At 43.5% G+C, this 13,858-nt stretch overlaps 1 protein-coding gene across 4 annotated transcripts in view; it reads right to left on the bottom strand.

The window, feature by feature from the left end:
- The window catches only part of ALCAM (activated leukocyte cell adhesion molecule), a 113,118-nt gene extending 101,393 nt beyond the window's left edge, over nt 1-11,725 (bottom strand). For 2 of the 4 annotated variants that reach the window (XM_040056163.2, XM_058419411.1), the window contains exon 1: nt 11,603-11,724. In XM_040056163.2, coding sequence (XP_039912097.1) covers nt 11,603-11,702 — 100 coding nt within the window. In that variant the 5' untranslated portion in view covers nt 11,703-11,724. Of the gene's footprint in view, nt 1-11,602 lie in introns of all 4 variants that reach the window. The other 2 variants (XM_040056161.2, XM_058419410.1) reach the window with 2 other exon arrangements.
- Between the last annotated feature and the right edge of the window lie 2,133 nt (nt 11,726-13,858).

Consider the following 13,858-nt stretch of genomic DNA (forward strand, 5'->3'; position numbering starts at 1 on the left):
GCAATCCTAGATACTCCAGCTTTAATTGTTCTCACCTCTAAAGGCTTCACTCTCCAAAGCCTACAGAACATAGAGGCATACAATGACACAGTGAAGTTAAGCAAACAATATGCTAGCAAAAAAGTATTTTCTAGTTCTGAAATATTCTCAAATATCTTTTGATGTTCAAGTGGTATTTATAAATCAAAACCACCTCCATTATGTTATTTTGCTTTCTTTAAACCAGAAATTGGACCTTTTCTCTGAAGTTTCAGCTGCCAAAAGAACAGAAATTGGTGGGTAAGAATTGAAGTAATTTTTGCATCTTTTCCCTTTCCTAAGATTTGGAGAAGTCAGATTCAGACTCCCCTCCGAATAAAATGGCAGTAAAGAACAGCTTTAGATTCCCACTCACTATACAAAATTTTAGACCTCCACATGTGTGCCATCAGGGGGAGAGTTCACGTGTGGCAATATACAAAACACAGCCCCTAGAAGGCCTGGTTGAAGCCCACACAAGGGCTCAATCCAAGGCTAAATCACAGACACGGATGCCCCTCAGCTGCAGCAGCAGCTGGTGGTACAGGCTGACACTCTCAGGCTCTCTCCAGAGTCACAAAACACTCAGCCCAGTCCTTTCCTGCAACAGAGGGAAGAACCAGTGTCTCACAGGAACTGCAGCTCCTGGACCTGGACATGTGCTGCTCCAGTTCTGATCACAAGACAATCTCCCCGTTCCCAAGCCTTGTGTGCCAAAGGTCAGCCGCCCTGACACTGGGAGAGCCCTTCAATATGCAATTCACCTGGTATATCTGCAAATATAATTTGCACAAGATTAAGCATTCCAGACTCACCGACAGCTTGTTGGCGATAGAAATTAACAATGATGTGCATACATTGCAGCAGTAGACCACACAAAATTATTCAGCCTTGCAGCTGCAACTAAAGCATTACCAAGCAGCCAAGGGCCATGAAGTGTCCATTCTGTTCAAAGTACAGATCAAGCAAATGCCACAAGAAACATAAATTTTTTTTCCACCACTTAAGTACCAGAGAACACTCAAATCCCTTCAGATGAAATGTATGCTGCGGTACTTCCACCCTGACTTAACAGCCCAAGAGCAGTGTATGTGCAAAGGGAAAGCGGTTCTCCTAAGCCACTGTCAGCTCCAGTTCACAACTGCTTCTACAAGTATCACTATTTGAAAAGCCTGGCATACAGTGCCACTTTCTTCAGAGAACACTCATCAATTTACTCTTCCATTAAATTATATTTAAAGCAAAAAAAACCCCAGAAAACAAAACAAACAAAAAAAACCCCCAACACACACACACACAAAAAAAAAATCAACAAAAAAAAAAATCCCATCCAATCCCAAATTCACATCCAGTCCTCAGTGTTCCCTGACCACTGGGAATTAAAGAAACTCTGGATCGTGGGGGTTTTTTTTGTTTGTTGGTTTTGTTTGTTTGTGTGTGTGTGTGGTTTTTTGGTTTGTTTGCTTTTATTTATTTATTTTTTCTTTAACTTTCAAGTTGCTGTTGAGGAAAATAATGGAAAATGGCAAAGCCTAGCATTTTATTAGCAGATGGAAGATTTAGGTCATAACCTCACACCTGGAATTAAGCCCCAATAAAACTTGTGGTTTTGTAATAGACATCCCTCCCTAAAGACAGAGGAACAGTTCAGCTCTGAAGAAAGAATAGAAAATGCAAAAAACATAACCAGAAGTGACTTAAAAGCCAGCTAAAAAAAACCCCACTTTCAAACATAATGAAAAGTTGTAGCAAGAAAATAAAGGTTTTCATTGAAATATTCCCTTTAAAGTTTCTGTTTTTAATTAACAGGGTTCCTCAAGTTTTATGCAGAGTTTATCACACTGTCACAGAACTTGCATTCTGTGAGCCACCAACCTCCTTCTGTGGTTATGAAAAAAAAAAAAAAAAAAAAAAATCTGTACTGTAGAGTATGTCCAAAAAAGTAACAAGCATTGACTCTATTGCACGGAGAGAGGCTCCTCAAAAGGAGTCAAGATCCCCACATGCCCAGCACTCTGCTCCCTCACACTTAGATGAAAAGCCTTCCAGAACAATTGTTGTTATTTACAGATGATGACGCCTCACAGGAAGACTGGAAATCAGTTGAAACACAAGTAAAAGCAAGCTATGGGTGTTACTTCTGTGAATTAGAATCCCCACCTAAAACAAGGCACCCCACCATACCAACAGGGCTAAGTTCTTATACACACTCACACAAAAAAACTTCCAGTGTGAAGCTCATATGTGGCCTTCAGGAGTAACCATTAATAAAACTAAGAATAAATCATTTTGAGAAACAGTTCAAATGCATTACTTCTGCCCAGAAAAATGAACAACCTCTCAGATTGAACCATCAACCTGAGTCTTCAAAACTACTCCTGCATCTAAAAAAACCTGGGTTGAGCTTCCCAGCTAGAAATGATTCACCTGCCTCTCCTCCTCTGGGTGCAAATATCGCTCCTCCCAACACCCCACTTCTTTCTGCAAAAAGCTGCTGGCAGCTCACACTCAGCCATTCAGCATTCACTACAGAAACACACTGTGTTATTCATTCCTCTGTGCCCTGTGCTGCTGATGCAATGGAAAGAGAGCCAGAGATTGTGAGCATACTGGGTGTGCTGAAGCCCATCTTTCCTTATCACTGCTGTACTTGCAGATGGACACAATGATTAAAAAGTGACCCACGGAGGGCTTCACGTACCATTCAGAGCAGAAGAAAAATGTTTCTAAAGTAAGCAGACATCTCTGCGGTAGCTCAGAGAGTAAGCACGTCCCAAGCAAAAGGCTTGGGAGAAATCGAGATTTTTCCCCTCTTACACAGCAGAAATGAAACAGCCCCCATGGACCTACAGGTGACCACCAATACAGGGAGTTCCTGCCTCCTGGCTCTTGAGCTGCATGCTGTCCAGGAGGAACTCCCAAGCTCCCCACGCTGAGCTGTGCTGCGCTGGTGGCTGCAGCAGCCCTCCAAGAGCTTCCTTTGCAGGAAGAAGACAGCCAGCAGGCTCTGCAGAGCCTAACACTGACAGCATGTCCTAATAGCCAGATACATCCCCACTCCCACAAGACGTCCAAAAAACCCCACAATTCTCACTTCCCTGCTCTTAACCCTTTGGCTCTCAGGCAGACACAAAGGCATCTCATTCGCCCCTCTGGTACACCAATAGTTTTACACGCAGGCCAGGAAGTTTGCCTTCCTTCTGGCTGCAGATGCCAAGGGCTTAAAGCTCTTTTGAGATAAGGAAAGAACTTCCTTACAGAGCTGGCAATACATTATGTCAGGATGCATAGAAGATGCCACAATATTCCGTGAATCTCCTAAGAAATGGTTAACCTGCCTCTACATCCATGGTAGTCACCTTTGCATCATACCACTTATTTCCCATTATCTCAAAAGTTTTACACTCCTCTCCCTGCTGCCCCCAGAAGCTGTGCAGAAGTTTTGGATTTAACACCCCAGGGTACTTAAAGTGACAAGCAATGACCCAAAGACACACGGGAGTCTGGATGAAATACCAGAACCTGTTCCTTATCAAGTCCGCAGGTGAACTTCCAGAAAGTGCACTCCGAGATTCAGGTAGACACTTCAGAATTTGCTTCTCTGGGGCACCTCACATTAACTGGGGTAAAATCTTGAGGGTAAAGGACAAACTTCAAAGCTAAAAAGAACATGTTGCATCATTCAACAGCGGTGTGACGTGTCAGGTCAAACTGAACCACAGAACAGTCATCCCTCCAAAAGTCCTTTCACAGAAACCACATCAAGAGCTAAACTACTGGAGCAAACCATTTTCTGAAAGTTTTAAATATTTAACAAAACAAAAAATATCAAGGGAAAAAAGTGCAAAATACAAATTTATGGAATGCAAAGTAGCTGTCATTATTCACTCATACATTGCTGACTGTTTCAAACCACAGGACTCCATCACTGACCATAATTACTAGAATTACTTCACTAACCATAAAGCTCTGCATTACTAAGTTCTTGTCTGTGTAGAAACAACAGTAAGAAACATAATTCTCTCAAACTGGAAGCTGCTGGGACATTCATAACACTGATTTTCTTATTGCTTCTGTGTGTAGGCCAGGTTCAAGATTAGTAGCAAGCTGTGCAGCAGTTTGAAAACTGAAGAGTAATATTAAAAATACTCTCAGTCATGAAATAAATTTGGAAAAATTATCCCCTCACTAACCCTTAAAGCTGTTGAGCGTAAGATGCAAATGTTCTCTAGACTTACATCACCAGTTGTCAGGGTACTACTTTGCTGTCAAGTGTCAGAAATTTTCATGTTCCCCAGTTTTAGAAAGCAAATCCCATACTGGGGTGTCAGTGTGTGCATTTTTAAAATAATACATGCCCTATCATCCTCTCCATATTCAAGCATTTGATGTGCTGTATCAAGAATGAGGAAATTGATTCAGCATTCTTCTCTCTTCTGCAGTTACATGGCTACATTGCAGTTTCCCAAATTCTGCCTGAATATTCTATTTGTCCTTCCCCTGTTCCATGTGTGGTTTTGTAGGTAAAGGCCACTGAGTTCATCTCTATTCTCCAGAACAACAGAATAAGCCATCAAACTATGATATTATCTGGATGAGTCACATAATTCACTTTGCTAAACACATGCTGCTTTGTATGTTTCACAAAATAAAATCCCACGCCAAAAGGGAAAAAATCCATAGATTAATACTCTAGCTATCTCATAAACAGAAAAATAATTCAGAAGCTGCAATTAAAAGAAACAGCATCTCACAAACAATTTTGAGATCTTGTAGGTGCCTTCAATTGCCCATTTTTAAGTCCATTTCAACCCATGTATTCTCTGTAATGTATCCAGTTACAGACACTTAAGTGAACATTTACCATTCCATCCCAGAGATAAACTGTGCCAACCCTCTAAAAGAGGAGCCATAGGAATTCTTCCTGGTCAGCGTGAAAAACTTACTCAGCTCAACAGTGAGTTCTCAAAAAATAAATTGTCACACTTTCTAACAATAACAAACAAATAAAACAAAAAAACCAAACAAACAAAAAACCAAAAAAAACCCCACCCAAAACCCACTCCACCAAAAAGTCACATTAAAAAGCCAAAATATCAGAACCATGAAATAAGTCAGTTGTATATAAAATGCCACACTTAAACTGCACACAAGCTACATCTATTTTGTTCTTCAATATCTATGGTGATTTTCTTTAGTTAAATTGGAGAAAAATGGATTAAAAATGCAACTTCTGCAGCAAGCAAAATGATAAAGGACATTTGTCCGGGATTCATCTCATTGAAGATTAATACTGAGTTCATTACAAGCTTACTTGAAGGTGACTCAAAGAATATTTTTTAGAAGTCCTGTTCTTGATTGGGACTTCATAATTAGTTTCAAAACCATCTGATAAGAAATACTATTTAAAAAATGGAGGTATTCAAGAAAAATATGAAGTCCTAAGTTTACAGAGCAGTTATCAGCTTTCTGTATGAGTGCTTTTCTGGAATCGGTTAAAAGCATACACCTAAGCTGGCTTCTTTCACAATGGCCATGTTTACAGAATGGCATATATATTCCGCTTTTCCTTAAATAAAAGCCCCAAAAAACCAAACCAAAACAAACAAAAATCCTAGAAGAACTTACTGACAAAACTTTTTAGAAACAAATGTCTTTTTTAAACAAATGTCCTACCTAACATTTTGCTGGAAGTCTTCTAGCTTCCTCTCAACCCAGCAGTAAGTTTGGTACAATCATTTCCTTATCCTGTTTGTACCCTATTTCATGCCACACCACTCTTGGCCCATTCAATCCCTGGAAATACCCTCTATTTATTCTAATTCTTATTAGGCTTCTCCATGAATCCCACCACCTGCCTCTCCAGACAAGAAAGTGTCACTTAAAAAACTGATGCTGTAGTGTATACATTTAAAACACCCAAAGCCATGCAGCAAAAGAGAACTATCCCTAATTAAGTCATCTTTTTGGGTTTGCCTAGTACGTGATTTAGATTAGCCCTTCCTTCCCCTTCACGCAACAGGAAGCCTGTGACGAACGGAAGATGCTTTCAGTAACAAAGCCTAGCACTACAAAACACTGTGAAGAAAAAAAGACTTTTAATATACCTTTCTGGCTGAAGCCAGAGGTCTGGGAAAAGCTGAGATACGCTGCTTTAACAGTAAGGTAGCGGAGCTCCCTCTATTGAATTAGCTGCCAATATCTCTTCAAAGTTTAAAAGATGCCAACTATGGTCAGAGTCGATGTTCTAACAAAAACCCAAAACCTTCCAACCTGGGCAGCTGGGACCTGTCACATGCACTGTATGCAAGAGAGAGCTAAGGGAAGGGGACAGCCACCACACAGAGCCCATGAAACATGCCAAAATGTCACTGCCTGCCAGGGCTCTGGCCCCAGGGACTTCTGCTATCCTTGGCTGCTGTTTGAGAGTTTTCCCTCAGGTCCAAAACTGCTGTGACCAACACCCATGATTAACGATTCCAGGACATACTGCAGATGGTGCTACCACAGCACAAAATACATGAATGTAGTTTGAGCTTCTAAAGTTTTTCTTCACAACAGGGGTTAGCTGTACGGAATACAACCTAAACAAAATATATGGATATACAGACTGCTGAAACACTCATTAAATCACCGACTGCACTTTTTACTTCTTATCAAGGGAACAGCTTAGTATTTCCATTGCTGTTGAAAGCACTTCAAATGCTTTCTACCCAAACGTTATAGAACTGTTCTAACCCCTGATAACCTCTAAAAATCATACCCTGAAGCTGCAGGTGCTCTGTTTTGCTCTCTACACTATTTTATCACTTTCTTCCATTTTTTACCTCCCAAAAGAAGAGCATTTCTTATCAACAATAAAAATATTAGTTCAGTAGAAGCAACACTGTTTTAATAGGCAAATATTTATTTGCCTTTCTGGAGATACGTATGATAACAAATGCAATTTGATCTTAAGCTAGGCAGAAATTCCTCAAAAGAGTCAACACTTTGGAGCAGTAGATTAACATCCACTGGTGCAGGAATGCTTGTGATTCAAGTCATCCTCAATAAAACACACTGGGGAAAAAGAAAAAGGAAACAAAACCAGAGAAGAAAAAAAGAAGAATAAACCTGATCACTGCCCAGAATATAAGGTGTATTGCAATCTCCTCTCTAAATGATGAGATTCATTTTCTAGTGTATTAAAGGCAGAAAAGTACAGCCTCCTTTAATATTCATCTTGTTCCCATTAAAGAAAATATACCGAGATAAAGAACATGTAGGTCAAAACCTTGTCTTCTGGGAAGATAACACTCAACCCTTTCACATCAAGGGGAGTTGTTAATATTCAGATTTTCCTGGAAAAGTCACGTTCTGCTTGAGTTGTTTCTAATTATAACCCTACAGCATTTACAGTTCTTTAAGAGTCTCTCATTTGAGCATCAGTGCATGGAAGCGTAACTATTTTTTTTTTAAGACAGAGGAACTTGAGAGAAATCAGAATACTGCAACAGGTCCTCAATTCTCTTACAAATCTGGCCTTGCAGTTTACATTTTTTTTTTAAATAAAAAAATAAAATATTGTATTACCAGAGGAAGAAGCCACACACCAGCCAACGAGAGGAACCTTGAGTAGCACTGGAGAGAGAGCCTGGAGATTATGGCATTTTAGATATGGGAAAAATCAATATATAAAGTCTAGCCTCCTATCAGAGCTGGTAGAACTAACCAAGACCATGCTACGACACCATATTGTTAGACATGTGGAAGAAGAGTTTCAACAATCAGCATGGTAGTGTTAAAAAGCCACAAAACTCCCACATGTGAAACAGCAGTGGAACAACCACTGGAGATAAGAGCTCAAGCCAGGTCTTCTGTGATGGTCATGTTATGGTCATGGAATACAGACCACGAGAAGGGAAGACTGAATATTGATAATCTAGTGTTAGGAGATACAATTACAATTTACAGCTCCTAGATAATAAGCACATTCAGTCTCTCCAGTGTTACTAGGCTCAAAGCGCATACAGAGAGGTGGGGCACCTGCGCAGTTGGCTTCCTACTAGCAACCTGCTCTTACTACACCCAAGAAGTTCAAAACCACTTTGACCAGAAAACACTCCCCAGAAAGTTCCCTGGTAGGAACCTAAAAAAGTCCACGATGCTGTGATATGGTATGAGCAGCCAATATATTAAAGCTCCTGCTGCTACAGAAATGCTTGTTTTCACATGGCTTAGAAGGATCTCATATGGAATCAGGTATTACACCATAGAAATCTGCAGTGAGCACTCCTACTTCTTAAGACTATAAACTCCACTGCATAAGTAAGATACTTGCAAGAAAATAGAGAACAGTTTTAGCCTGATCACACAGATGTAACTTGCAATACGTAAAACACTTATGCTGTTTTGTTCTCCCCTTTATGTATCATCTTGCAATAAATATTTAGAGATTCTGTTCCCCAAAAATTTCTGCTGAAGGTAAGTCAACAAACTAATTCTACTACAAAGAAGATAATACATAAACTCAATGTAAATAATTTTAACAACCCAGGTTACTTTTAGGAAGGAGAATGTATGGTACTGCAAGAAAGAGGATTACTCTTACACAGGTTGGAAGGTGAAAATAAAATATCTTGAAATTAAATATGACTTGTGACAGAGATATTTATTCAATGAACATAACATATTTTCCTCAATAAAGATCACCTGGTTGAAATTTCAAGGAAATTTCAAGGAAATTTCTGAAATTTACAGACCTGGATAATTTCTGTTGTTGCCCTCTGCCTTCTCAGTGCTCAAACCCAGCAGCAGAGGGAAGAGCACAAGAAAAAAAAATAGTTTATGTTGGAAGACTTTCAGACCAAAAAAGAAAAAAAAAAAAAAATCCTAAATATATCAAATGCTTCCCAAAGCAATCAATCTAACAATTAAAACTCACTTAGGAATGAGTCTGGTTTGTTACCTGGATATTGGACCACAAATAAATGGCACACTGAAGCATATACACGTGGTGCAGATGTTTTCTGAGTTCAGTTTCAGAAAACCCATGTGAACTCCAGCTCCTAGTATAGAAATCCAGTTTCCCTAGCTCAAAGTCGTAACAGATAAACCAGGGGAAAAACGCAGTCAGGAGTGAGAACACAATAAGCATTCTGAATAAGACTGCATGTTTCAGTCTCACTGGGCTTCAGCAATATGTAACAAGTCTAGTACTAAAACGACAGACTAAGAGCTTCGTTGTTATAATCCACCAGAAAGCAGGGGGAAGGGGAAAGGTCATGATTAGCTCCTGATTAAGAGCTGACTTTCTTTTCACATACAGCCATCTCCTCTAGAGATGTATGAGATTATAACTGGTGTTCATGCTTAGTCTGACCTAGAGTCAGTCTCTTAGAGTCAAATGTGTACTTGGACCCCCTCTCTCTTTTTAAGATGGATATTTCCCTAGGCAGTTTATTCTGTGAAGAAACAAAATCAAGTTTTCTCACAAGGATCTCCAGTCCATCTTGAATATTGCCAGTGATATTTACATTTGAGGCACATAAACTTTTAATATGCTTTTAATAGCTTATCTATTGCTTTCCACATCCAAAGCTCAAATGGAACTCCCAAAAGCTGAGCACCATGATAGAGTAATACATCCACGATTTGTTTAGATGATAGCAAACTAGCTATCATCTAAAATAGCTGAGACGGCAAGGGGAAAGAACCAGTAAAACTACAGCAATATCAAGTCCCTTTTATACATATTTTTGTATCTAAGTATCTTTTATATTCCTCAGAATAAACAGAGAACTAGGGGCTTCAATTTACTACTGGGCTTTCCAGGCATTTTCAGCACTGCAGGGAAAGTTTCTAAGCTGAGGTGGGGCTGTTTTCTCCCCACACGTATTTCCTTACAGTTAGCCTGAGCTTCTCCTTGAGGGGGCAAGGAAGAAGTGAAGAGCAGAAAGAACAAGTTAAATGGTTTTGCTGACAACCTATTAAGATCATAGGAAGTCAGGTGCCATCTTTTTATACAGCTCCATCAACACGACCTTTGAGATAAAATATTTTATGGTTTCACATTTTCTTCAAATGGAAAATGTAGACAGTCACACAATCACCAAGATAGTTTTGTATTTACTGGGCTAAATCTCCCCACAGGGACCAAGTCTTGCTTCTCAGAAGCTGAGGTGCTTATCCCTCTGATAATCCACATGCCTTCAAGATTTCCTAAAATGAACAATCTTTCCCGAAGACTTGCTCTGCACCACAGCAACCAGTATTCTTTGTAAGCTCTGCCACCGGGACTGGTATTTATTATGTCTGACAGTGATTATACCCTGTATTTGCCAAAGCAAAAGCCTAGCAGCACAGCCTGACACGCTGCTTAAGCTTCCAATATTGCTGTTGATTCTGTCTGGAGCTTTTTTTACTGTTCTATTTGAAATTACAGATTCAGCAGCCTTGCTTTACTGTTGCAGCTAATTTCTTACTTGGAGCTCGTAAAACACAAGTATAAATGCATCAGGTGAAACAGGTCTCTCTTCTCTTCCATTTCGTCAACACCATGCTGGCCGTAAATGGTTAACTGGAGAACGCGTAACAACCAGGCAGAGGCCAGGAATGAAAAACCACCACCACCTCCAACACTTCTGCAAATCCCCCGTCGTTGCAAAGGCACATAGAGGCAAAGCCATTTCTTAAAGCAATACAAAATTTTACCACAGGCTGACGCTCTTTCTACAAGAATAATGAGACGGTCCCCGCGCTGAATGCAGAACTCCTCACTTCACAGCTTTTCCCTCAGACTTCACTTTCACGCTCAATATTTACAAAACAAAGCCTACAAACACCTCATAGCCAAAATATTCCCAGAACAATTAGGATATTTAGCACTCTTTGCGCCTTCCTACTCCCCTAGCGCCTCACTCAGGAGCGCTTTTCCGGAGCGGGGAGGGGAAGCGAAGTTACCCACGCGACCCCGATCCGCCGGGGCAGCCTCGGGCACGCAGCGCTGCCCGAGCAGGGGGCACCGGCAGCGGGGCTGCCCCCGCCGCGCTCCCCGGGCTCCCACGGGCAGCGGAAAGCGGCGGGAGGCCGCCGGTCCCGCGGGCTGCCGGCACGGCCACGGCCGGCGCTGAAGGTGCGGAGGGGAGAAGCGGCTGAAGCGCCGAAGTTGCGGGCGGCTCGCCGCGCAGACGTGCCGCTCAGCCTGGAAGTGAAAGCGGCACCGCACCGGGGCTCGGCTGTCGCTCCCGCGGGGGCAGCGCTGCCCGGCGGCCGCTGACAACGCCCCGGAGGGACCTCGCCGCCGCTTCCCACGCGGAAAGAAGAGACCAGCACCCCTCGGTCCCCCTCACCGCTGGGGCAGCTCCAGCCTTTCCCGCAGGAGAGACGGCATCAGCCAGCGCACCCTCGGAGGGCAGGAGAGGACCGCTCTCCTCCAGAAGCGCAGCGGGATGCGGCGGGCACCGCCGGCCGGGAGCGACCCCCGGCGCGCAGGGAGCCCGCGGTAGGTGCCGGGGCGCTCCGGGAGCGGCGGGCGGACACCGCCACCCGCGCCCCGGCCTCCCCTCCGCCAAGTTACGCGCGGCCGGGACGGGCGGGCGCTCACCTGGGGGCAGGCAGAGTGCTGCGAGCACGAAGCAGAGCAGGGGCGGCAGCGGGCGGCGGCGGCAGGAGGCGCAGGCGGCGGCGGCGGGGGGCTCCATCATCCCGCCTGCCCGCGGCGGGACCGGGAGGCGGCGGCGGAGCGGGGCGGCGCGCCCGCGGGGGCTCCTTCCTCTCGCACCGGAGCGCGGCGGCGACTTCTCCCTAGTCGAGGTCGGGAAGAAGGCAGCGGCGGCTTTCCCCCGGCGGCGGGAGCAGCGGTGACTTCGCGGGCGGCTGCTCTCCCTCTCGGCGCGCAGCGAGGAGCGACTCCGCACCGGAGCAGGTGGCGGCTCCCTTCTGGCAGCCGAGCGGCGCTCCAGGACTGAGCGCTGCGGAGGGAGAGGCGGAGCCGGGCGGCGGCGGCGGCGGCGGAGGGGCTGGCCCGGCCCCCGAGCCCCCGCCCCTCCCGGCACACGGCGCGCAGGCGGGGGGAGCCCCGCGGGCAGCCCCCGCAGCAGCCCCGCCGGTGCTGCCCGCCCTGCCGCCCGCCTCGCCGCCCGGGCCGTGCTTCCCCCGCCAGCCCCCCAGGCCGGGGTGCGCCGCTGCCTCCCGGGCGGCTCCGCGAAGGCGAGGGCGCGGGGGCTGGCGGGCATGCGGGGCAAGCCGATCCCCCCTTCGCCCACCCCTGCTTTGCCTGTGCTCGGCGCCCGGGCTGTGCTCTGGTGCTGCGTTCACGGCGCGTGTTGGTTGCGAGTACTGCAAATGCAAAGCTTAAAAAAAAAAAAAAAAAATTAAAAAAATGGCAATGCCCGTTCTGCTGTGTATGTGGAAATGTGGTGGTGACTCCTCTGAGCCAAAATGAGAAAAAGAAAACAAAAAAGCAACGATCGGCTTAATCTGATTTAATTGATATAGCAGAGGGTTGGATAAAAGGAAGGGAGCTCACAACCCTATAGTTGCATGAAGAAATGCACTGCAGGGTGAAGAGGGATCTTTCGTCACTTGTGGAAGTCGGCTGCCCTAAAGGTCAAAAAGATTCCTCATCAAAGTAATGTAATCCAGAGGCAGAGCTTTCATGCACAGTGCTCTATTCTCCTCCTGTTTCGGTCTGAGTAAGCAGTGATGTTTCACTGAGAGGGAAATAAGCATGCTGAAGCCGCACAGCAAGTTTCTCAGCTAACAGTTCTGCGTGATCAACATGTAGCCCACGCTGTCATGTGAAGTAAACCTGATGTCCAAAAGCTGAAATATGAATAATGCACACAGTTTGGTCTCTCCAGTGGGACTTTCTAATAGTGAAATCTGAAGTTTCAGGTGCTCTATCTCGCTTCACCATGTGATGATTTGAATTCTTGGACGGGAACTTCCCCAAAACTCCGGAAAATGAAAGACAGATTTAGCCAGTCTGTTGTGCTATTCTCAAAACAATTTTCTTGATGGTTAACAACTAAAAGTACTTAAGCATTACAGTGATACCGAGTAGGTTTAGAAAAACACAGCCTGTGTACTTTTTCATGTACCTTGCTTTCTGTAAAGTCAGGTAAGGATATTTGGCTTTTAGAACTTTAAGTCTAAAGCATTGTCTTCACTTCAAAAAGTCATTTTATTCTTCCACATTATTATTATTATCTTTCATATTGTGTAAGGCATGCCATGTAATCAGTTTTAAAAATACTTTACTTTCTAGGCTTACTGCTCAGCAGAGCTCTGTTGTCCTTTGTTTTCTCAACAGATTTCTCTTCATGGGCATATTACTGAGCAGATTAAAAAAACCCACTGCTTTTAAAATAAATAGTCTTTTTGCTTTCCCATTGAAGCAAATTAGTATTTCCCATTCAGTGGTGTCTTTTTTTTTTTTTTTTTTTTTTTTTTTCCATGTTTAGAAGTTCTAGGGTAATCATTAGGATATTTAATATACCTCTTGCTGTCAGACATGGAGACCTCCTTAAAATCTTGAGAGAGGCTTTCTATAGAATTGCACTGAGATGACCATCTAATGGGATTCAAACTTTTATTCCTACTTTTTTTTTTTTTTTTTTTTTTTTTTTTTTTTTTTTTTTAATTTCTAGGGCTTTTATTAGTGTGTGCTGATGGGCTCCATTACAAGTTAAGGGCCTAATGCTGCCTTCTTCATTGATATGGACAAGCTTGTTGAAGTGAGTAAAATTGTGGCTGGGAAAAAAGAGAGAAAAGGCAAACTTTAGAAATGATCTAAGTGAAAATAAACATAGGAACAGGCTTATAGGCCAGAATTCACTCTGCATTTAGTATATGTTTG

The sequence above is a fragment of the Hirundo rustica genome, chromosome 2 (genome assembly GCF_015227805.2).
Source record: "Hirundo rustica isolate bHirRus1 chromosome 2, bHirRus1.pri.v3, whole genome shotgun sequence".
Lineage (NCBI taxonomy): Eukaryota > Metazoa > Chordata > Aves > Passeriformes > Hirundinidae > Hirundo > Hirundo rustica.